Consider the following 25,314-nt stretch of genomic DNA (forward strand, 5'->3'; position numbering starts at 1 on the left):
CTGTCCACTCCTCATCACTGAAGTGTGCTGCCAGTGGTGACTTTTTTCCTGAAAGAAATCTCTGTAACTCAAAACCCCAGTCAGGGCTCTTCCCCTTCCTTGATAGCCCCCTGACTTCAGTGTGTAAGAGAAGGCGTTTGTGCTGTGCATTCACTTCCTCGCAAAGCTGCTCAAACAGACATGAGTTAAGGGCTTTTGCTTTGATGTGATTGATAACTTCAACAACGTCACTCAATACGCTGTTAAGATCAGGTGACATTTTTTGGCTAGCCAGTATTTCCCTGTGTATGACACTGTGTGTGGACTGGCATTCAGGAGCAACCACTTTGACTTGGGTAGTGAAACCAGACAGCCGTCCAGTCATAGCTGCAGCCCTGTCTGTGCTTATTCCAACACAGAATGACCAGTCCAATTTGTCTGACATGTAGTCATTCAAAGACTTGAATAGTTCTGCCCCAGTTGTGTTAGTTGGCAGTGGCAGTGCACACAACATATCCTCGTGCACGTCATCTTGAAATATATATCACACGTAACCAGCAGTATTGCCTTGTTGTCGACATCGGTAGACTCGTTAACCTGGATAGCATACCATGGTGACTCGTTAAGCTGTTCCAACAACTGTACTTTGATGTCCTCCACTATGTCATCGATTCTGCTTGAAACAGTGGTAGCTGAAAGAGAAGCTTGTGCCATAGTTCATGGCACATGTGCTTGGCAGCAGGCAGAATCAATTCTTCACCAACAGTGAGAGGCTTCTTAGCCTTAGCAATACGGCTGGCCACTAAGTATGACGCTTTCAGAGCAGCAGCATTTGTGGAGGTGGTGGCTCTCAGCACGCACTTCTGTCCCATTTGCTGACGTTTTCTCTGCTCAAAAAAAACTCAACAGGTTTGTCTTGGACTCAAGGTGCCGAAGCAGTTTTGAGGGCTTCATTGCCTCATTAGACAGCTTGTCTCCACATATCACACATAGGGGGCTTGGAGCATTCGAGTCACCGGTTGCATTAAAGCCATATTTTTTGTATGACTCATCGTATTTTCTGTTGAAGGAAGCTTTCTCTTTTCTTGCAGTCTCGGCCTCAGCTGTCTGTGTGTTATCATCATTGTTAGGCCTTTTTCCCCTACCACCTCTTCCAAAGAAACCCTCAAGCGACCTTTGTTTTTTACTCTTCCACTAGTTGTAGGATGTAGTGATCTTGCGTGCGTTCAAGTTCAACAGTCGGCATGACGGAATGAGGAAAGGTGCAGCTGACTCATATAGTTTCATATCGCCAAATCATATTGTTTCCTCACAGCCCGGTAGCACATGCTTTGCGGCCTGGTGGTTGAAGTGATGCTTATGGTGGATAAGCAGCTCATGGATTATTGTCATATATAATTGCACAGCTGAGTGGCATCTGGTTATGTTGTAGTGATTTGGGTCATATACAGTAGATTCTGGTTAATTGGGCCATCTGTTAATCAGGGCTGCCACTTATTTGGGACAACTTTAAAAGAACAGATCATATCATTTCCTCGTGGCCCGGTAGTATATGTTTTGCGGCCTGGTACTGGTCTGTGGCCCAGTGGTTGGGGACCTGTGCCTTAGTGTGTACATTGAGAGCAATTGTTGGTAAGCTTACTGTGGAGATACTGCATAGAATCCAACCTTGTGATTGTTGGGTATCTAAATAACTGCAGAGCTGTCCCTGGAGATGGAAATCATCTCATTAGTTATTTTGGTCCTTCCCACTTATACTCTAAAATCAATCATTAGGTTTCTATTAAAGTAGTTGGCATCTGCTTATTCAGTACTTGTTTTTTCCAGTTTGCATTGTTGAACACAGAGTAAATCATGTTGGCTTTGGCAAGCAATTTTGAAGAGAACAATCAGGATGATTAGGTATTTGTATCTGTAACATGTTACGGGTATAGGAAGAGCACAGTTATGTTGCAGTGGATAAGGTGGAAGTTGGAGACTGCGTGAAGTATGATTCAGACCAATAATTTGTTAGCCCTTTATGATCAAACTATAGTGGAGGAGGAAATTCAAAACTTGATGAAGCTATCACTTTTAGTTTTGCAATACTTTCATTTTTGAGCATGTGACAATCAAAGAAATACATCCCCTTTTAGCCTTGGAGGTATTTTTGTTCAGACGATGTTTGATATAATAAACACCAATTTATTTTCTGGAATGATTCTGACTGCAAGACAAGTATATCTTCCATTGGGTTCAGACAACAAAACTGCATAGGCGTTAATTTCCTCAAAATAAAGGTCCAAGTACCATTTTCCTTACATTGTACTTACATTTTAACTTCATTTGTCTGGACCTGCACACCAAGATCTTTCTGTATACAAAAATCACCAACATTTGTGAATTGAATTGACTTTATTTCTTACGTCCTTCACATACAAGAGGAGTAAAAATCTTTACATTTCTGTCTAAATGTGCAATGTGTAATCATAGTAATTTCTAATAATTTATAATAAATAGAGCAGTCAATGTAACATAGAAATACACTCAAATCAGCATGAGTTAATATTGCAAATGTGAGCAATTGCATGCAAATTCAGATTTGGGATTTGTATGGTAATGTTGGACAATTTTTTTTCCATTCCAGAAAGACCTCCTAACTTCTGGGATGATATTCATAGAGCTCAATTTGGGGTTGTTTAGTGGAGATTCAACTTGAAGATTGCTAAAGAGAGACCTCAATGTAGTATATACCCTCAGTAACTTCTTTATTAGGTACCTCTTGTACCTAATAAAATGGCCACTGTGTGTAAGACTATGGTCTTCTGCTGCTGTAGCTTTAAGCTTTGTGTTGAGCATTCAGAGATGCTCTTCTGCACACAACTGTTGTAACACATGGCTGTTTGAGTTACTGTTTGCCTTCCTGTCGGTTTGGGCCAGTCTGGCAATCCTCCTCTGATCTCTCATTATCAGGGCATTTTCACCCACAGAAGTTGTGCATAATACCTTGAGACCTTTTATATTTAACATTCAATTAACTGAATAGAAATATTTAACTCTTACCTATTACCACAGGAGGAGGCCCTAATCCCAGCAGAGCAATCCCTAATCCTGTTTCTGCCCGCCCCCCTTTATTTCCCTGTAGTCCTACAATTTATAGTGTGCTCTTCCATGCCTATCTTAGTGAGGTAAATATAAGAATCTCAGGAATGGGAGCAGAAATAGACCATGTCACTCATCAAGCTAACACTGCCTTTGGGTAAGATCTTGAATAATTCTTTATTTTGTCCATTTTCCTAATCAGTTACTTTGTCATGATTCCTGTGAAAATTCAACTGTGCCGGCCATTCACAACTTCATACAGAGAATTCTAGAGTCAACTCCTTATCCTGAGACTGTACTTCTGACTCCTAGGCTTTACAGTGAAAGGGTATATCTTTTCGTCTGTCCTCTCAATGACATTATCTCACTCAAAATTTTAAGGATTATAGGTTAGTTTTAATACATTTTATCTCCGAGCATTGTCCTCTCACTGCAAGAAGTTAATCTAGTATATGTAGTATGCACCAAAATAGTAATCTTCTTTTGGGTATGGAGACCAAAGCTCCTGTTAGAATGCTTGCTGGAATTGTGTGCATTTGTAATGCAAATCCTTCATTGTAAATGGCAATCAAAAATCTAAGTATTAGAAATCTGAAATAAAACAGAAAATGCTGGAGATACTTAGCAGATAAACTAGCATTTGTGGATAGTGAAACAATGTTTTCATATCAAGTTGATGAGGAAAAGGGAGACAACAAAAAACAATGTTAGAGCTTTGAGACCTTGTATGCTGTTGCTAAAATAAAAGAAAATGGTGGAAGTGTTCAGCAGACCAGGCAGCATCTATAGAGTGAGAAAAACAGATGACCTTTAATCAAACCTGACAAACTGGTTTTCTGAAATTGTTCTGCAGAGCAATCACCCAAACTGAATTTGGCTTCACTGGTTTATGGAACCTATGAGCAGTGAAAGTAATTCACTGAATTGGAAGATAAACATAAATCACTGACTCATTTGGAAGGAATGTTTGGGTCCCCAAAGAGTAGAAAGGGAAGACATAAGGACAAGTATTAGAAGAAAAAGGTTTGTTATCAGAGATGGAAGAGAGAATCAGGGAGGCAGCAATCCCTTTGAAGTAACAGAAGGTGAAGATGAGCATGGTGGTGTCATTGGGTTGAGAGTGGTGAAATTAAATAGGATGGTTCTGTTGAGTGTTGTGGCAGGTGGGATAGGACGTTAGGATAGGTGAAAACCAGCACCTGCAATCAGAGGAGGTAGAGGAGGCCCTTAATTAATACTTTGTTTTAGTATTCACCAGTGAGAGGGACCTTGACTAATGTAAAGAGCAGGCTAAAGTGCTGGAACTTGTCAAGGTTAAGAAAGGGGCTGTGTCAAGTCAAGTCAATTTACTTTTATTGTCATTTCAACCATAACTGCTGGTACAGTACACAGTAAAAATGAGACAACATTTTTCAGGACCATGGTGCTACATGAGCAGTACAAAAACTACACTGAACTACGTAAACCAACACAAAAACTACACTAGACTACAGACCTACCCAGGACTTCATAAAGTACACAGAACAGTGCAGGCATCACAATAAATAATAAACAAGACAATAGGCACAGCAGAGGTCGGTAAGTTGGTAGTCCAATGGCTTGGGAAAATCTGTTACATAAATAATCAGCTGAATGGCGGCCTCCAGGAATATGTCCGTTTCTGTACTCATGCCGAGTATATCGTTGCTACGGATGTAGTCCAATTTAATGTCCTTTAGAGAGCAGAATGGACGGGAGAGCCGGCCGGCTAGGACTTGCTTTTTTCCTGGCACGGACTCCTGCTCGCTCGGCTCGTTTCCGTTTCCTCACACACTACTTACTCTGTCCCCGCCTCTGGCTACCGGCATCAGGCGACTCCGAGGACTGCAGGCCTGTGTATTGGAACTTCTGAAAAACATTAGGATAGAGTAGTCCCTAGGCTAGACGAGATATTCCCCAGGTTACTCTGGGAAGTGAGGGATGAGATTGCTGGGGCACTGATAAGTGGTGCAAAAAGAGGGAGAAAAATTGGTAGGGCTAATGGTAGGATTCTTAGCAGTGTGGAGGAACAGAGGGATCTTGAAGTCCACGTCCATAGGTCCTTCAAATTTGCTGCACAAGATGATAGAATGGTTAAGAAGATGTATGGTGTTTTGATCTTCGTTAGTGGGGGGGGAATTGAATACAAGAGCCATAGATGTTGTAGCTCTATAAATCTGGTTAGTTCACACTTGGAGTATTGTGTTCAGTTCTGGTCACCTCATTATAGGAAGGATGTGGAAGCTTTAGAGGGGTGTAGCGGGGATTTACTAGGATTCTGCCTGGATTAGTGATTATGCTTTATGAAAACAGTTTGCATGAACTGGACCTTTTCACTTTGAAGTGAAGGAGGATGAGATGTCACTTGATAGAGACGTATAAGAGTCTCAGATGAGAAGACAGCTTTTTTCCCAGTGCAGCAAGAAGGCTGCAGCGGGCCAGATTGAAAAGGTCAGGGTGTTGGGACACGTGGCAAGAGATGGGTCAGTTCATCTTGCTGCTCTATGAGGTTTACTTGACTCTGCGCTGAGCCATAGGTCTCAGACTTCAGTTCAAAACACTATTTGCTTGCACTTATAGTTTGCATAATTTGTGTTTTTTTTCCCCCTCTGCATACTTTTTTATGGGTTCTTTTGGGTTTCTTTGTTTTGTGGCTGCCTGTTAGGAAATAAATCTCAAGATTGTATATGCGTACTTTGATAATAAATGTACTTTGAACATTGATACACTGAAGAGCTTGTCTAGTTTTTAACACAGTGATGGTTGCATGGAAAGTACTGCTGGGGTTGGTAGATACATTAATGACATTTAAGAGAATCTTAGATAGGCACATGGATGAAAGCAAAATGGAAGGCTATGTGGGAGTGAAGGGTTAGCTTTATGCTAGTATATGTTAGATGATTGGTACAACATTGTGGACTGAAGGGCTTGTATTGTGCTGTACTGTTCTGTATTCTACATCTGATTTAATAAGCCTTCAGTACCTCTTCTTCATTGTCCTGTCATTCATTCTCTTTGTCTCCATCCTATCACAGACATTTCTTTCTTTCTTGACACTAATCTGAAACTGAAAAAAGTTGGATTTCTAAATTTTTCTACATCTGATCAAGGGTTATTTGCTTGAAAGTTTAAATGTTTCTGCACAGATGCTGGCTGATATTCAGCATTTTCTGTTTTATCTCCTTACTATAAAAGTCAAGTTAACATTTCTTTTCCTACTAACTTGTATATGTATATTATCTTCTCACATCTAATGACCAACATGCTTACATATACCAAAGATCACTAATTTCCCACCATTTAAAAATTGTCCTGTTTTTCTGTTCATTCTATTAAAGTGAATAATTGCAATTTTTCTCGCTTTATACAGCATCTATCACCTTTTTGACCTTTTGCTTTCCTGTGTTTTCTTTCTTCATTTTTTTTGCACCTTCCCTTTTTCAACTAACTAAATCATAAAATTTCAAATTTTTTTGAACTCTTTTCAATCTTGTGTTTAAGTTTGGATCCATCGGTAAATCCTTGTCAATCTTCTCCTCTTTGTTTTCTGTCCTTTATCCAATCTTATAAACATGCTGCCCCAACACCATGAGCCTTTTGTAACAGCTTCTGGGTGATTCTTTGGTCAAATGCCACTTGATAATTCAGATATGAAGAGATTGTGAAGTTCTTAGTAATGATCGTTCAAGATTCACTGGATTCGGAATGTTTCCAGAGGACTGAAAAATTTGCAAATGTTACTCCACTCTTTAAGAAGGGAGTGAGGCATAAAAAAAGATGTAGGAGTTCATGGGGGGTACATGGAGGCATGTTAAAGTATGCCAAAGTCAGTATGGATTTCTTTAGGGGAAATCTTGCCTGACAAATCTTGGGATTCATTGAGGAAATAACAGGCAGGATAGACAAAGGAGAGTCAGTGGATCTTGTTTACTTGGATTTTCAGAAGGCCTTTGACAAGGTGCTGCACTTGAGCCTGCTTAACAAGATAAGAGCCCATGGCATTACAGGACAGGTACTAGAATGGAGAGAAGATTGGCTGACAGTTGGCATAGAGTGGGAATAAAGGGGGCCTTTTCTAGATGGCTGCTGGAAACTGGTGATGTTCTGCAGTATTGGGGCTGCTCTTTTCATGTTATTTGGATGACAGAATTGATGGCTTTGTGGTCAGGTTTGCAGATAATACAAAGATAGAGGAGCAGGTATTGTTGAAGCAGGGAGTCTGCAGAAGGATTGGGCAGATTGGGGGAAATGGGCAAAGAAGTGGTGGATGGAATATAGTGCAGGGAAGTGAAATGTACTTTAGTAGAAGGAATAAAGATGTAAACTATTTTCTAAATGGGGAGAAAATTCAAAATTCGGAGTGCAAAGGAAATTGGGAGTCCTTTTGCAGGATTTTCTGAAGGTTATCTTAGATGAGTCAATGGTAAGGATGGCAAATGCAGTGTCAGCATTTTTTTCAAGAGGACTAGAAAATAAGAACAAGGCTGTGATGCTGAGACTTTATAAGGCATTGGTCAGACTGTGCTTGGAGTATTGTGAGCTTTGTTGGACCTCTTATGTAAGAAAAGATGTGCAGGCATTGGAGAGAGTTCAGTAGAAGTTCATGAGAATGATTCTGGAAATGAAAGGGTAAATGAGTGTTTGGCTCTGGCACCTGCTGGAATTTAGAAGAATGAGGAATTCCATTGAAACCTATGGAATATTGAAAGACCTGGATAGAATGGATTTGGAGAGGATGGTTCCTATAGTGGGTGAGTCTAGGACCAGAGTGCACTGCCTCAGCATAGAGGGACTTATATTTAAAACAGAGATGAGAAGGAATTTCATTAGCTAAAAGGTGGAATTTAGTACCAAAGACAGGCCAAATCACTGAGTATATTTAAAGCGGAAGTTGATAGATTCTTTGTTGGTCAGATGTCAAAAGGTATTGGTGAGAAGGCAGGAGAATGGGGTTGAGAGGGATTGTTAATCATTGTGATGGAATTGTGCAGCAGACTTGATGGGCTGAGTGGCCTAATTCTACTCCTATGTCCTATGGTCTTGTATTTGATTTCCACTAGTTCTGCTAATGTATACTATTTGTTACATTTTGGAAGACCTGTCTTCTTAGAAACATAGAAAAACTACAGCACAATACAGGCCCTTCGGCCCACAATGCTGTGCTGAACATGTACTTACTTTAGAAATCACCTAGGGTTACCCATAGCCCTCTTTTTCTAAGCTCCATGTACCTATCCAGGAGTCTCTTAAAAGACCCTATCATATCTGCCTCCCACACCGCCACCGGTAGCCCATTCCACGTACTCACCACTCTCTGCGTTTATATATAAAAAAAATTACCCCTGACATCTCCTTGGTACCTAGTTGCAAGCACCTTAAAACTGTTCCCTCTTGTGCTAGCCATTTCAGCCCTGGGGGAAAAAACCTCTGACTATCCATGCGATCAATGCCTCTCACCATCTTATACAACTCTATCAGGTCACCTCTTATCCTCTGTCACTCCAAAGAGAAAAGGCCAAGTTCACTCAATCTATTTTTGTAGGGCATGCTCCCCAATCTAGGCAGCATCCTTGTAAATCTCTTCTGCACCCTTTCTGTAGTTTCCATATCCTTCCATTAGTGAGGTGACCAAAACTGACCACAGTACTCCAACTGGGGTCTGACCAGGGTCCCATATAGCTGTAACATTACCTCTTGGCTCTTAAACTCAGTCCCACGGTTGATGAAGGTCAATGCACTGTATGCCTTCTTAACCATAGAGTCAACCTGTGCAGCAGTTTTGAGTGTCCTATGGACTCGGACCCATTGATCCCTCTGATCCTCCACACTGCCAACAGTCTTCCCATAATATAATACTATATTATGCCATCATATTTGACCTATCAAAGTGAACCACCTCACACTTATCTGGGTTGAACTCCATCTGCCACTTCTCAGCCCAGTTTTGCATCCTAAGACCTGCTGTAACCTCTGACAGCCCTCCACACTATCCACAACACCCCCAACCTTTGTGTCATCAGCAAATTTACTAACCCACACATCCACTTCCTCATCCAGGTCACTTATTAAAAAAATTATGAAGAGAAGGGGTCCCAGAACAGATCTCTAAGGCACACACTAGTCACTGAACTCCATGCAGAATATGACCTGTCTACGACCACTCTTTGCCTTCTGTGGGCAAGCCAGTTTTGGATCCACAAGGCAATGTCCCCTTGGATCCCATGCCTCCTTACTTTCTCAATAAGCCTTGTATGGGGTACCTTATCAAATGCCTTGTGAAATCTATATACCCTATATCTACTGCTCTACCTTCATCAACGTGTTTAGTCACATCCTCAAAACAATCAGTCAGGCTCATAAGGCATGGCCTGCATTTGACAAAGCCATGCTGACTTCCTGATCATGTAATGCCTCACCAAATGTTCATAAATCCTGCCTCTCAGGATCTTTTCCATGAATTTACCAACCACTGAAGTAAGACTCACTGGTCTATAATTGCCTGGGCTAGTTCTACTCCCTTTCTTGAATAAGAGAACAACATCTGTAACCCTCCAATCCTCCAGAACCTCCTCCATTCCCATTGACGATGCAAAGATCATTGCCAGAAGCTCAGCAATCTCCTCTCTTGCCTCCCACAGTAGCCTGGGGTACATAACATCCGGTCCTGGAGACTTACACAACTTGATGCATTCCAAAAGCTCCAGCACATCCTTTCTTAATGTCTATATGTTCAAGCTTTTCAAGCCCCTGTAAGTCACCTCTACAATCACTAAGATCCTTTTCCATAGTGATACTGAAGCAAAGTATTCATTAAGTACTTCAGCTATCTCCTCCGGTTCCATACACATTTTTTCACAGTCACACTTGATTGGTCCTATTCTCTCATGTCTTATCCTCTTGCTCTTCACATACTTGTAGAATGCCTTGGGGTTTTCTGTAATCCTGCTCGCTAAGGCCTTTTCATGGCCCCTTTTGGGCTAATTTCATTCTTAAGCTTCTTCCTGCTAGCCTTATAATCTTCTAGATCTCTTATCATTACCTAGTTTTTTGAACCTGTTGTGTTTTCTTCTTGACTAGATTTTCAACAGCCTTTGTACACCATGGTTCCTGTACCCTACCATCCTTTCCCTGCTCATTGGAATATACCTATGCAGAGCACCACACAAATATCCCCTGAACATTTGCCGCTTTTCTGCTGTACATTTCCCTGAGAGCATCTGTTCCCAATTTATGTTTCCAAGTTCCTGCCTGATAGCTTTATATTTCCTCTTACTCCAATTAAACGCTGTCCTAACTTGTCTGTTCCTATCCCTCTCCAATGCTATGATAAAGGAGATAGAATTATGATCACTGTCTCCAAAATGCTGTCTCACTGAGCAACCTGGCACCTGACCAGGTTCATTTCCCAATACCAGATCAAGTACAGCCTCTCCTCTTGTAGGCTTATCTACATATTTAGTCAGGAAACCTTCCTGATCACACGTAACAAACTCCACCCCATCTAAATCCTTTGCTTTAGGGAGATGCCAGTCAATATTTGGGAAATTAAAATCTTCCACCACAGCAATTCTGTTACACCTTTCCAGAATCTGTCTCCCTATCTGCTCCTCGATGTCCCTGTTACTATTGGAGGTTCTATAAAAAACACCCATTAGTTATTGACCCCTTCCTGTTCCTAACTTCTACCCACAGAGACTCCATAGAGAATCCCTCCATGTCTTCCTCCTTTTCTGCAGCCGTGACACTATATCTGATCAACAGTGCCATGCCCCACCTCTTTTGCCTCCCTCCCTGTTCTTTCTGAAACATCTAAAGCCTGGCACTCTAAGGAACCATTCCTGCCCCTCAGCCATCCAAGTCTCTGTAATGGCCATAACATCATTGCTCCAAGTACTGGTCCACGGTCTAAGTTCATCCACTTTGTTCATGAAGCTTCCTGCATTAAAATAGACATATCTCAAGCCATTGGTCTGAGCATATCCTTTCTCTGTCACCTGCCTGTCTTCCCTCTTCCACTGTCCCTATATGTGAGCCAACTGCCCCTTCCTCTGTCTCTTCAGTTTGGTTCCCACCCCCCAGCAATTCTAGTTTTAACTCTCCCCAATACCCTCAGCAAACCTCCCTGCTGGGATATTTGTCCCCCTTGGATTCAAGTGCAACCCGTCCTTTTTGTACATGTCACACCTTCCCCAAAAGAGGTCCCAATGATCCAGAAATCTGAATCCCTGCCCCCTGCTCAAAACCGTCAGCCACACATTTATCCTCCACTTCACTCTATTCGTATACTCACTGTTGTGGGGCACAGGCAGTATTCCCGAGATTACTACCTTTAAGGTCCTGCTTCTCAACTTCTTTCCTAACTCCCTGTAGTCTGTTTTCAGAACCTCCTTCCTTTTCCTACCTATGTCATTGGTACCAGTATGTACCATGACCTCTGGCTATTCACCTTCCCACTCCAGGATATCGTGATTGCGATCAGAAACATCCTGAACCCTGGCACCTGGGAGGCAAACTACCATCCGCGTTTCTTTCCTACATCCACAGAATCACCTCTCTGACCCCCTAACTGTAGAATCCCCTATTACTGCTGCCTTCTTCCTTTCCGTACCCTTCTGAGCCACGGGGCCAGGCTCTGTGCCAGAGGTGCAGCCCTGGTGCTTCCCCCAGGTAGATCGGGCCCCCCAACAGTACTCAAACAGGATTACTTATTGTTAAGGGGGACAGCCACAGGGGTACTCTCTAGTGTCAGACTCCTGCCCTTTCCTCTCCTGACTGTTACCCACTTATCCGTCTCCCGAGGACCCAGTGTGACTACTTGCCTATAGGTCCTCTCTGTCAAGTTCCCTAACGCGTTTCGGAAGGAGCTGCAGCTCGATACACCTGGTGCAGATGTCACCGTCCAGGAGGCTGGGAGTCTCCCAGACTTACCACGTCTGACATCCAGTTCTTCTTGCACAGTTGCTTAGAATTGACGATGACTTGTGAACATCCGTGGTTTCTGAGTTGACTGAGCCCAATTGTGATTCCCATTACTAAATTTCATCACTTAGTTTCATGTCCAGTAATTGGTGTTTTATTAGGTAAGATATGACGTACTGTTGCATCATTTAACAAAGTAGGATGAGAAATTTATGAAGGCAAAGGATACCTTCAGAAACTGAAATAATTAATGAAAACATTCTATTTTCTATCCTGGACAAGTTGCCAAAAGCTGCTATGAATATCCAGCCTAATGTACTGTCGATGGCCACAATGAGAGTGAACTAAGATTGCAGTTGTGCATAAATTGTAGCAAAGACTACTATGTAACTGAAGTCCTCTTCATCTCAATTAATTTAAAGTAGTTGTGCTTTTTTTTTGTTTAACTTTATGACATTCATTGAAATTGACCTAGTCTTTATTCTCTATTTTGAAAGTAATCCTTTCTATTTTTATTTTTCATTTAGGTCCCTTGCAGTTGGCACAAAATCTGGCTACAAGTTTTTTTCCCTTTCTTCGGTGGATAAATTAGAACAGATTTATGAATGCAGTAAGTTGCCCTATTTGAACTGCACCTCTACAAAGAGTGCTTTTATGTTATATATGATTATGGGACAGAGAATTAAATCCTTATTTCCATTGTGTTTGATAGCTTGTCCACCTCTATTCAGCAAAGCTTTGTTAATGTTTATCCTGGTAATGTTTGTTGTATATGCCTATTTGCTTACTGTTCTACTCAACATTATCCAAATACTTGTTCCCATCTTTATGAAAGACACTAGATTTGAATATCTTTTATTGTATCTTCAGTACCGTATTTCCTTGTCACCCAAGGGTTCCCAACCTTTTTTTATGCCATGGAGCCTTACCATAAATTGAGGGGTCCATGGACCTCAAGTTGGGAATTCCTGTGTTAACTATTCTCACCTACATGCACATTTTCTTCCCTGCTTCTCCTACCACATCAGGTGATTATTAACCAACTGCCCCATATGTGTTTGGATGTGGGAGGAAAAGAGGTCTCCTTGGGAAAACCCATTTTGTCAAAGGGCAGATGTGTAAAATTCATATCCACACTGCAACCCAAGCTCAATCTTGCCTATGTATGTTTTACACACGAAGCACCATAGTCAAGATTGAAATTGTTGGAACTGTGAGGCAACAGCCATATGTTTTGCAACACTGTCTTGCCTAGTCATCGTTGCTTTGGAATCTTCCTATCTTATCAATTAAATATACAACTGAAGCAAAATAATTCTTCCACCTTTAATGCAAGATGTCTAGCAATCCTTTACAGAGCATAATCAGACAGAACTTGACACTGGGCTACATCAGAAAGTGAGAAGAGAGGAATTGAAGAGCTTGATTAAAGAGAGAAGTATCCACATATCAATTTGAGAGCTTTGAAACTTCGGCAGAAATTGAAGTAAAAAAAAAAATTGTAATATATGACGCATTAGATTTGGATGAATATAGAGATACGAGGATTGTAGTGCTGAAGAATGTTACGTGAATGTGGAGAATAGCAGCTCCAGATCAGAATTGAATGCAAAGATGAGAAATTTTTAAATTTGAGGAAGTAACTGAGCCAGGGGCTGGTGGAGATCAGTGAGCATGGAGATGATGGACACATGTCATTTTGTCTAAATAAAGATGCCATAAATATGATAAGGTGAGAGCAAGTAGAGATAAGCAGATCATGAGAATGAGAAATAAGGTGGCAGAATAATATGAAGTAGAATAGTAAAACAAATTTGGTCTTAATAGGTATTTTGCATCAGTCTTCACAATGACACTACTGGTATGCCAGAAATTCGGGTGTATCAGAACAGAAGTGAGTGCAGCTACTCTTACTAAGAAGAAGGTGCTTGGGAAGCCGAAAATCTGAAGGTATATAAAGCACATAGACCAAATGGGCTACACCCCAGGGTTCTGAAAGAGATAGCTGAAGAGATTGGGGAGGCATGAATAATGATCTTTCAAGAATCACTAGATTCTAGAATGTTTCTGGAAAATTGCAAATGTCACTCCACTCTTTAAGAAGGGAGGGGAGGCAGAAGAAAGGGAAATTATAGGCCAGTTAGCCTGATTTCAGTAATTGGGAGGATGATGGAATCCATTATTAAGAATGGAGGCTCATGATAAAATGGTCTAAGTCAGCATGATTTCCTTAAGGGAAAATCTTGCCTGACAAAGCTGTTGAAATTCTTTGAGATAACAACAGGCAGAATAAACAAAGGGGAATCAGTGAATGTTGTTTACTTGGATTTTCAGAAGGCCTTTGACAAGGTCTCTCACATGAGGCTTCTTAACAAGATAAGAACCCATGGTATTACAGGAAAGATACTAGTAAGGACAGAAGATTGGCTGACTGGCAGGAGGCAAAGAGTGGGAATAAAGGGGGCCTTTTCTGGATGACAGCCGGTGACTAGTGGTGTTCAGCAGGGATTATATATCAGTGATTTGGATGACAGAATTGATGTATTTTGGCTAAGTTTGCAGATGGTATGAAAGTAGGTGGAGGGAAAAGTAGTTTTGAGGAAGCAGGGAGTCTGCAGAGGAACTTGGTCAGATTAGGAGAATTGGCAAAGAAGTTGCAAATGGAAAATAGTGCAGAGAAGTGTATGGTCGTACACTTTGGTAGAAGAAATAAAGATATTGACTATTTTCTAAATGGGGAGAAAGTTCAAAAATCAGAGGTGTACAAGGTCTTAGGAGTCCTTGTGCAGGGTTCACAAAAGATTAATTTGCAGGTTGAGTTGGTAGTAAGGAAGGCAAAGCAACATTAGCATTTTATTTTGAGAGGACTAGAATATTAAAGTAAGGATGTAATGCTGAGGCTTTATAAGGCATTGGCATTTGTCAGACCACACTTGGAGTATTGTGAGTAGTTTTGGACCCCTGATTCAAGAAAGGATGTGCTGATGTTGGAGAGGGAATAGAGGGAAGTTCATAAGAATGATTCTAGGGATGAAAGGGTTAATGTATATAGAGTGTTCACTGTCTATGGACCTGTACTCGCTGGATGTTAAAAGAATGGTGGGGGGTCGGGTTGAAAACAATTGAATATTGAAAGGCCTAGAGAGGGTGGATGTGGAGAGGATGTTTCCTATAATGGGGGAGTCTAGGACCAGATGGCACAGCCTCAGAATAGAGGGACATCCATTTAGAATGTTGAGGCCAAATCATTGGGTACATTTAAAGCAGAGGTTAATAGTTTCCTGATAAGTAAGCATGTCAAATGTTACAGGAAGAAGGCAGGAGAATGGGCTTGAGAGGGATAATAAATCAGCCATGGTGGAGCAGACTCAATAGGCCAAATAGCCTAATTCTGCTCCTGTGTCTTATGGTATTCTATCACAACACTGTTTTAGATAACAATTGAAAACTGAGTTTTTTTTCTATAAAAAATAAAGGCTATACCCAGTCTGCCAGGCATTTTCTTTCTGCAGAGTCTTGCATTTATGCTTACAATGGACTTAGCTCTGACCTGTTAATTTAAGTCTGAAAAAGCATGAGAAGTTTGTGGATGCCACCCTGAACTTGGGTGTGCTTCTAACTATATCTCCTAATTTACCTTAGAATGTTGAATATTCCAAATGCGGTATGGGAACCTTTGTAATAAATTCCCAGTAATGTTAGAGCTCTAGAGAATGACTTGCGTTCAGTTGATAATCTGGCCTAGTCCTTTTATAGTATGTAAAGACGTGAAAATTCTGAAGATATTTGGAATCAGAATCAACATTGATGTAGTTATAAAGAAGGCAAGACAGCGGCTATTCTTTATTAGGAGTTTGAAGAGATTTGGTATGTCAACAAATACACTCAAATTTTTATAGTTGTATCATGGAGAGCATTCTGACAGGCTGCATCATTGTCTGGTATAGAGGGGCTACTGCACAGGACTGAAAGAGGCTGCAGAAGGTTGTAAATCGAGTCAACTCCATCTTGGACATCTTTATCCAGGACATCTTTAGAGAGTGGTGTCTCAGAAAGGGAGCGTCCATTATTAAGGACCTCCAGCACCCAGGGCATGCCCTTTTCTCACTGTTACCATCAGGTAGGAGATGCAGAAGCCTGAAGGCACACACTCAGCGATTCAGAAACAGCTTGTTCCCCTCTGCCATCCAACTTCTGAATGGACATTGAACCCATGAACACTACCTTACTACTTTTTTATTTCTGCTTTTTTCTCTACTTATTTTAGCTATTTAATAGATGCATACACACACGCACGCACGCACGCGCACACACACACACACACACACACACACACACACACACACACACAAGCTTTGGACACTACCACACTTTTAAAAAAAAAAATGGTGTTTCTGTTTTTGCATGTTTAAAAATCTATTCAATATTTGTAATTGATCGTTAATTTATTATTATGTTTTATTTTATTTATTATTTTTTCCCTCACTGCTAGATTACGTAATGCATTGAGCTGCTGCTCTAAGTTAACAAATTTCACGTCACGTGTCAGTGATAATAAACCTGATTCTGAAAGAAAATTGAGATTAATGCATATTCAGAATAATAGGCAGCCATGGCTTCAATAACCTGTATCAATTGTAATTACCCAATAATAGTGACTATGCTAAAGATCTCCTGTCTCAGACTTTATTCTTGTGTGATAAAAGGCAAAAGTATGAGATGAGGCTGAGGTATTCAACTGTATTCTCCATCACCAAATGTACTTTTCCATTGTACAGTACTGTGCAAAAGGTATATAGCCCAGTGTATGGTTAAACAAAGATACAAATAGGTGCTACTGATCAATGACATAATGAGTTGAATGAACTGGTAACCTAAAACAGAAACTGGTGTAGAATCAATCAAACTGGGTGAAGGACAACTAAAAGAAAAATGTGAGGGTGTGGCAGATGTTGACAGTTTAACCATTAAATCATCAATTCGTACACCATGACAAGAGTGATCATAGCGACAAGGCACAAGATGATGATCCTGCATCAGCAAAGTCTCTCCCAAACAGAAATTTCACAGCTGACAGGTATTTCAGCAAATGCTGTCCGAGCTCTTCTGTACACTCAATTGAATGAGATCATGAGCTCAATGGAAAAAGGAAAGAGCTTGATCACTTAAATTATTTAATTGTTATTATTTTACTATAATTTCAATTACATTTGTTTTGCTTCAAGAACTTTAAATCTTAAAACTTAAATCTTTTTGAATAACGTTTAAATCTCTGTGACTGAAAACTCAATGTTCAACAATTTTTTGACTGTGGGTGGGCTATGATGATGGATGGGACTTCGGGATATGATGCCCAAGGCTGACTGTTCGGAGCTTTGATAGATGCCTCTTGGATGTGGAGGCTTGGCTTTTTTTGGATTTGCACATCCAGGAAAATGGCAGATGTTTGGGTTTTCAGGCAGCAAGTCAGGCAATGGCCAAGATCCTGGATGATCTGTAAGGTTCATAGAATGAACTTGGGCTGGGTTTCAGTATATTCCTCAAGCACTTGTTTTAACTGATTGTGGCATATGCCCCAATAAATAAAATACTTGGGATAGTGAGTCATGGAAAAGATTGTTATTTCATGCAAGCTGCTTCAGTTACACTTAAATTGACCTAGTTGGATGTTTAATTTATAGGAAATTGTTAACTTGTTTTTCCCTATTGTTTATAAACAGCTGACACAGAAGATGTATGTATTGTGGAACGACTGTTTTCCAGCAGTCTAGTAGCTATTGTGAGCCTTAAAGCACCCAGAAAATTGAAGGTTTGTCACTTTAAAAAAGGAACGGAGATCTGCAACTACAGTTACTCTAATACTATTCTGGCTGTTAAGCTAAACAGACAGGTGAGAAACAGCGGCATGGTGATTTATCTTCCCTCCCAATTCCTCACAGACCTTTTCCTCGGGTACCTGGGGACTATTTTCACTGTGATTCAGTGATGATCCTCCTCCCCTGTGCCTGCAGCACAAGATGTGCTCTCACATTATTGAGTTTGCCTTGAATTCTATTAATTATTATAGCTAGAAGTTTGTTCATTACACTCCTGTGTTTTTAATCACTCTATCATAGCCTGCTGTTGATTCCTGATCTGTCCTCTGCAGCTGAATATTGTTACTTTTTCTTCCCCTACGGATTTTCCTGCCTAATGGACTGATCCTATGTCTTAAGTTCCTGCTAGTGAATAGGTTATTGATTTGTGGATATCGTAAAGGGGTTTAAGGTTACGATCTTGTGGAACTATCATCATGCAAAATAAGAATTAGAATAGTATTTTTTATTTGATTTCAATTAATGACAATAGAGTTTCTGGGATTTTTAAGGTTCTTTTTACTGTCAGTAGTAGTCAGAATTCTACAGCACAGAAGTGGGCTCATAGACATACTGCATCCATGTCAACCTCTTTGCCTGTCTACACTTCCAATCAAAATGTCTCCTAAATGCAGCGATTGCATTGATTCCACCACCTCTTTTGGCAGTGAGTTCTAGATATTAACCACTTTTTGTGTTTTGTAAAGGAAAATATTTACCTTTTAAGACTCCTTCCTCTCACCTCCAACCTATGCCCTCTTGTTTTTTGATACTCCTGCTCACGAAAAAAAAATACTATCTGTAGTTCTTCATACTATATAGTTCTAACACCTTGCCTCCTTCACTCCCGGGGAAACAAACACGGCCTATCCAATCTCTCTATGTAACTAAGGTTTTCTGCTCCAAACAATATCCTCTTAAATCTCTTCTGCAATTGTAATTTAACCAGACTTTTGCACTAATGATCCAGATATTGTTTGGATATCGATAATGTCCATATGACATTAATTTACTACATTTCTGTTGTTTGTTGGAAGTTGTTAAAAATTTGGTAAAGGGATTCAGTGTTGATGTCACCTCAAAGTTGCTAGGTGGTTTATAGACCTGTAAAATGACACTGTCATGCTATCATTATTTACACAAAACTGCTAATAGAGATTATTTTCTAATAAAAATGTATTCTGTGGGAGATTTATTGGATAATTATTTGGCATTGGTAAAATTTGGCAGTGGTGTATTTAGTATTTTGGCTTTTAAAATGGCTAGTAGGAGAACACGATGATGCTGTGTCCAAAATATTTTGTGGTTTCAAGGTTTTTAGTACAAACAGGTAGTTTTTTTTCCATTTATAACATTGCATTATTCTGGTCTTCTATGATTAAAATTGACTTTCTTCCCTACATGTAGAGATTGATAGTATGTCTGGAAGAGAGTTTGTACATTCACAATATCCGAGATATGAAAGTACTGCATACCATTCGGGAAACCCCACCAAACCCCACAGGTAAATCCTATATTATCTCATGCAATAAACACCAGCAATGGTGTGAAGTGATCATGAAGTGTTTTTGTACAAGATTTTTCATAATCAGTGAAAATTTTTATTTAATTAAAAATTGTATCTCAGGATGTACCTACAAAGTGTGGGGAAATTATCCATTTTAAATGATGACTGATTTATACACAACAGTAATCAGTTTACTGTTAAAGGACTACTGATTATTTTACAGGCAAAGTGCTACAAATCAGCAGCTCCAGACAGTACAGAAACTTGTATAAAACATGAGAGTGTGCATAATTTCAACTGCGCCTTTCATTGCACATTTTGATCTGAAGTATTATGACAATTGATTAACTTCAGTTATCTTCTTTTCAGGGTTGTGTGCACTTTCCATTAATAATGATAATTGCTATCTTGCTTATCCTGGTAGTGCAACCATTGGGGAAGTACAGGTGTTCGATACTATCAACCTGGTAAGAAGTTATCTGTTGAGTACAGAAATAATGTACAAGATGATAGTGCTTTTACCTTTAACATTTGTGAATATTTCAGACATTTGAATAAATGCATTACTTATTCTCAGCCAACCAAAAATTTACCAGTGAAGAACCTAAACAAATATCCCAACATTATTTTGACTGCATCTGATTGGAGAGTTTCATGAAAAAGAATAAATAGGTTGTATACAGCCAGTGCTGTGCTGAGGTAATTTATCATTGAATTGGTGAGTAGTGACTCAGCATATTGGAGGGAGATTGAAAATCTGGCTGAGTAGTTTCCTAACAACCACCTCTTACTCAATGACAGCAAGACCAAGGGGCTGATTATTGACTTCAGGAGAAGGAAACCAGAGGTCCATGGCCAGTTCCCATCAGAAGATCAGAGGTGGAGAGGGTTAGCAACTTTAAATTTCTAGATGTTATTTCAGAAGACCTGTCCTCAACCCAGCACATAAGTGCAATTACAAAAAAGTGCAGCAGAGCCTCTATTTCCTTAGGAGTTTGCGGAGATTCGGCATGACATCTGAAACTTTGACAAACTTCTGTAGATGTCTAGTGGAGAGGATACCGGGCATCACAGCCTGGTATGGAAACACAAATGCGCTTGAATGGAAAATCCTCCAAAATTGGTGGATATGGCCCAGTCCATCACAGGTAAAGCTCTCCTAACCATTGAGCCCATCTAAATGAAGCGCTGCCGCAAGAAACCAACATCCATTATCAGTGACCCCACCACCACCACTTTCTTCTCGCTGCTTACATCAGGATGAAGGAACAGGAGTCTCAGCTGTTGCATCACCAGGTTCAGAAACAGTTACTACACCTCAGCCATCAGGCTCTTGAACAAAATGGGACAACTTCACTCAAATTTCACTTGCCCCATCATTAAAAAGTTCCCACAACCAATGGACTCACTTTCAAGGACTCTTCATATTATGTTCTTGATATTTATTGCTTATTTATTTATTATTATTATTATTTCTTTGTTTTTTACAGTTTGTTGTCTTCTGCTCTCTGGTTGAGTGCTTCAGTTGGGCTGTCTTTTATTGATTCTGTTATGGATCTCAGGGTTGTATATGGTGCCTATAAAAAGTATCACCACCCCCCCCCCACCCCTGGAAGTTTTTATGTTTTATTGTTCTACAATGTCGAATCACAGTGGATTTAATTCTGCTATTTTAGAAGCTGATCAACAGAAAAAGACACTTGCGTGTCAACATGAAACAATCTCTATAAAGTGATCTACATTAATTACAAATATAAAACACAAAATAATTGATTGAATAAGTATTCACCCCCTTTAATATGACACAGCAAATCATCACTGGTGCAGCCAATTGGTTTTAGAAGTTGTGTAGTTAGTTAAATAGAGATCACCTGTGCAGTCAAGGTGTTTCAATTGATTGTAGTAAAAAATTTAACTGTATCTGGAAGGTCCAGTTGCTGCTGAGACAGTATCCTGGCCAAAGCCACACCATGAAGAACACTCCAAAATTTCCAAGTAACTGAATATCCCTTGGAGTACAGTTAAGTCAATCATCAAAAAATGAAAAGAATATGGCACAGCTGTGAAACTGCCTAGAGCAGGCTGTCCTCAAAAACTGAGTGACTGTGCAAGAAAGGGACTAGTGAAGGAGGCCACACCAAGAGAACTTGTATCTCTGGAGGAGTTACCAGCTTCAGTGGCTGAGATGGGAGAGACTCTGCAAACAACAACTGTTGCCTAGGTACTTCACCAGTCGCAGCTTTATGGGAGAGTGGCAAAAAGAAAGCCACTGTTGGAAAAAATACACGTGAAATTTTTGATAGGAGTTTGCCAGAAGGCATATGGGAGGCTCTTAAGTCAGCTGGAAGAAGGCTCTATGGTTTGATGAACCCAAAATTGAGCTTTCTGGCCATCAGTGTAAGCCAAACACTGCACATAATCAAAAGCACACCATCCCTACCATGAAGCATGGTGGTGGCTGCATCATACTGTGGGGATGCTTCTCTGTAGCAGGCCCTGGAAGGCTTGTGAATGTAGAGGGTAAAATAAATGCAGCAAAGTACAGGGAAATCTTGGGAGAAAACTGCAAGATAACTGTGACTTGGGAGAAGATTTGTTTTCCAGCAAGACAATGGCCCCAAGCATAAAGCCAAAGCTACATGGGAATGGCTTAAAAACAACAAAGTTTATGTCTTGGAGTGGCTAAGTCAAGAGTCCAGACCTCAATCCAATTGAGAATTTGTGACTAGACTTGAAAAGGGCTGTTCACTCATGATCCCCATGCAATCTGACAGAGCTTGAGCAGTTTTGTAAAGAAGAATGGGGAAAAATAGAAGGTCCAGATGTGCAAAGCTGACAGAAATGTATTCACAGTTTCAATGCTGTAATTGCTGCTAAATACTGACTTGAAGGGGGTGAATACTCATGCAATCAATTATTTTGTGTTTTTTTATTTGTAATTAATTTAGATTACTTTGTGGTGATTGTTTTTCACTTTGACACAAGAGTCTTTTTTGTTGATAGGTGTCAAAAAAAGTCAAATTAAATCCACTGTGATTCAATGTTGTAAAACAATGAAACATGAAAACTTCCAAAGAGGGGTGAATACTTTTTATAGGCACTGTATATGTACTTCAATAATAAAATTTACTTTGAACTTTGTAACATCTCATATATATCTCCAGTACTTTGTATATTGGTAGTTGTGTAACTTTGGGACCAGGAGAAAAGCGTGACCTGTACTAGTAATCAGACAAAACACTAATTGAGGGTTTATTTATCTATTTTTTTTTATTGAGATGCAGCGTGGAATTAGCCCTTCGAGCCATGCCACCCAGCAATACCCCGATTTAATCCGAGCCTAACTATGGGACAATTTACAATGACCCATTAACCTACCAACTGGTATGATATAAGATTGTGGGAGGAAATCAAAGCACCCGGGAGAAGTGGTCATGGGGACAACATACAAGTTCTTTACGGGCATTGATGGGAATTGAACCCAGATTATCTGTACTGTAAAGTATTGTGCTAACCACTATGCTACTGTGCCGCCCTTAAGTTTATGATTCACAGGATGGAGAGAATCGTGGCCAGCTTCCATTTACAGAGCAATCCTGCTTCTAGCTTCATGTTCATGTTTTCAATTTAGCCAGTTTAGTGGTAGCCTTCAGGCATAATACTGTATATGTAGAGTTCATTACAATGCTAATATGAGGGCTGTTGCTTATTTTGGCATCAGCCTATGAAGGCTTTGTTTTTGCCTCCACAAATGTGCCCAATGTTAATCTTCAGTTTAGTGTTGGACACGCCCTTCCTATTTAGCATATTGGAAGCACACACCTAGTTCCCAAAGTGAGCACAGTAACAATATCTTGACTTTTAAAACCTTAAAAAAAGACTCTTTTAAAAAGCAAAAGCTCCAGACATATTTTAAAACTACCTAAATGTATCTTAAGTAATTACAATAATCAAGATAGAATTCGATCTGGACTACACTAACCCCAAGTAGGGCAAAGGAGGGTAAGACCGTTAGACATAGGAGCAGAATTAGGCTGTTCAGCCCATCGAGTTGGCTCTGCCATTTCATCATGGCTGATCCTGGATCCCAAATCATATGATGCTTCAACCTGTCAGGGATCTATCAATATCTGCTTTAAATATACCCATGGTCTTGGCCTCCACTGCAGTCTGTGGCAGTGCATTCCACATTTTCACCCCTCTTTGGCTAAAAAAATTCCTCCTTCCTTCTGTTCTAAAAGGTCGTCCCTCAATTTTGAGGCTGTGCCCTCTAGTTCTGGATACCCCCACCAGCGGGATCATCCTCTTTACATCCGCCTTATCTAGTCCTTTCAACATTTGTTAGGTCTCGATTAAATCCCCTTGCATGCTTCTAAGTTTCATTGAGTGCAGGCTCAAAGCTGCCAAATTCTCCTTGTATGTTAACCCTTTCATTCCCAAAATCATCCTTGTGAACCTCCTGTGGACTCTCTCCAATGACAACACATCCTTTCTGAGATAGGAGGCCAAAACTGTTGACAGTTCTCCAAGTGCAGCCTGAGCAGTGTCTTATAAAACTTCAGCATTATCTCCTTGTTGTTATATTCTATTCCACTTGAAATAAATGCCAACATTGCATTTGCTTTCTTTGCCACAGACTCAACCTGTGAATTAACCTGCTGGGAGTCTTGCACAAGGACTCCTAAGTCCCTCTGCACCTCGGATGTTTGAATTTTCTCCCCATTTAGATAATAGTCTGCACTATTGTTCCTTTTACTAAAATGCATTCTCATACATATCCCAAAACGGTATTCCTGCTGCAATTGCATTGCTTCCTCAGCACTACCTAACCCTCTACCTATCTTTGTATCATCTGCAAACTTCGCTCCAATGCCATCAAATCCATTATCTAAATTATTGACAAACAATGTGAAAAGTAGTGGTCCCAATACTGACCCCTGAGGAACACCACTAGTCACTTGCAGCTGACCAGAAAAGGCCCCCTTTATTCCCACTCGCAGTCTCATGTGAGGCACCTTATCAAATGCCTTCTGAAAATCTAAATAAATGACATCCATTGCCTCTCCTTTATCCACCCAGCTTGTTATTTCCTCAAAGAATTCTAACAGATTTGTCAGACAAGATTCCCTTTTACAGAAACCATGCTGTCTTTGACTTGTTTTGTTATTAGTTTCCAAGTGCTCTGAAACCTCGTCCTTCATAATGGACTCCAACACTTCTCCAACCATTGAGGTTAGGCCCTCTGGGCTATAATTTCCTCTCTTTTTGTCTTCCATTCTTCCTAAAGAGTGGACTCACATTTGCAATTTTCCAGTCCTCCAGGACCATGCTCGAATCAAGTGATTCTTGAAAGATCATGACCAAATGCATCCGTTAGCTCTGTAACAGGAAAGGTCAAAGGATATAACTATAATTGTACAACGTAATAGTGCAAGTTTTCAGGGAAACCTTGCATAAAAATGATTATATCTACAGCTCACAGAACATTTGCATGATTGGTATGTTGTAGATATAATAATAATCCAAAAATAATTGTCAATGCTCATTTGAGAAGAAAGTGAATTTTTAGCCATTGTTTCTAGGAATAAAACTGGTAGTTAAGCTTAGCTTACCTTTTGAAATTAATCTCTTTCTTTCCCTTTCATAAATTTTTAAAATTCATGAGGTCAACATATTAAGTTACTGTTAAATAACTGGAAGTTGGGGGAGGTAATTTGGGGGGGGAGAGGCTGACATCATAGCCCAGTTGGGCAGTCCAGTTAATGCTTGGAAAAACGCTCATCGCGCTCCTCTTTCCCATGCAATACAGCGCTCACCAATTATCAACAGTCTGTCCTGTCTTGCATCAAAAACTGAGAATGGACTCAAAAATAAACACAGTCCCATTGTGCACAGCTATACTGGGCTGAGAGATCTCTAATGCGATTGCTGACAGGGCTGCTCAGTCACTGCCCA

General features: G+C 40.2%; 1 protein-coding gene across 1 annotated transcript in view; it reads left to right on the top strand.

Moving 5' to 3' along the window:
• wipi2 (WD repeat domain, phosphoinositide interacting 2) overlaps positions 1 to 25,314 on the top strand; it is a 78,146-nt gene that overhangs the window by 26,638 nt on the left and 26,194 nt on the right. The window contains exons 2-5 of the mRNA XM_073060660.1: positions 12,525 to 12,607; positions 17,718 to 17,887; positions 19,260 to 19,356; positions 19,729 to 19,826. Coding sequence (XP_072916761.1) covers positions 12,525 to 12,607; positions 17,718 to 17,887; positions 19,260 to 19,356; positions 19,729 to 19,826 — 448 coding nt within the window. The remainder of the gene's footprint in view (positions 1 to 12,524; positions 12,608 to 17,717; positions 17,888 to 19,259; positions 19,357 to 19,728; positions 19,827 to 25,314) is intronic.

Source organism: Hemitrygon akajei, chromosome 11 (assembly GCF_048418815.1).
Source record: "Hemitrygon akajei chromosome 11, sHemAka1.3, whole genome shotgun sequence".
Lineage (NCBI taxonomy): Eukaryota > Metazoa > Chordata > Chondrichthyes > Myliobatiformes > Dasyatidae > Hemitrygon > Hemitrygon akajei.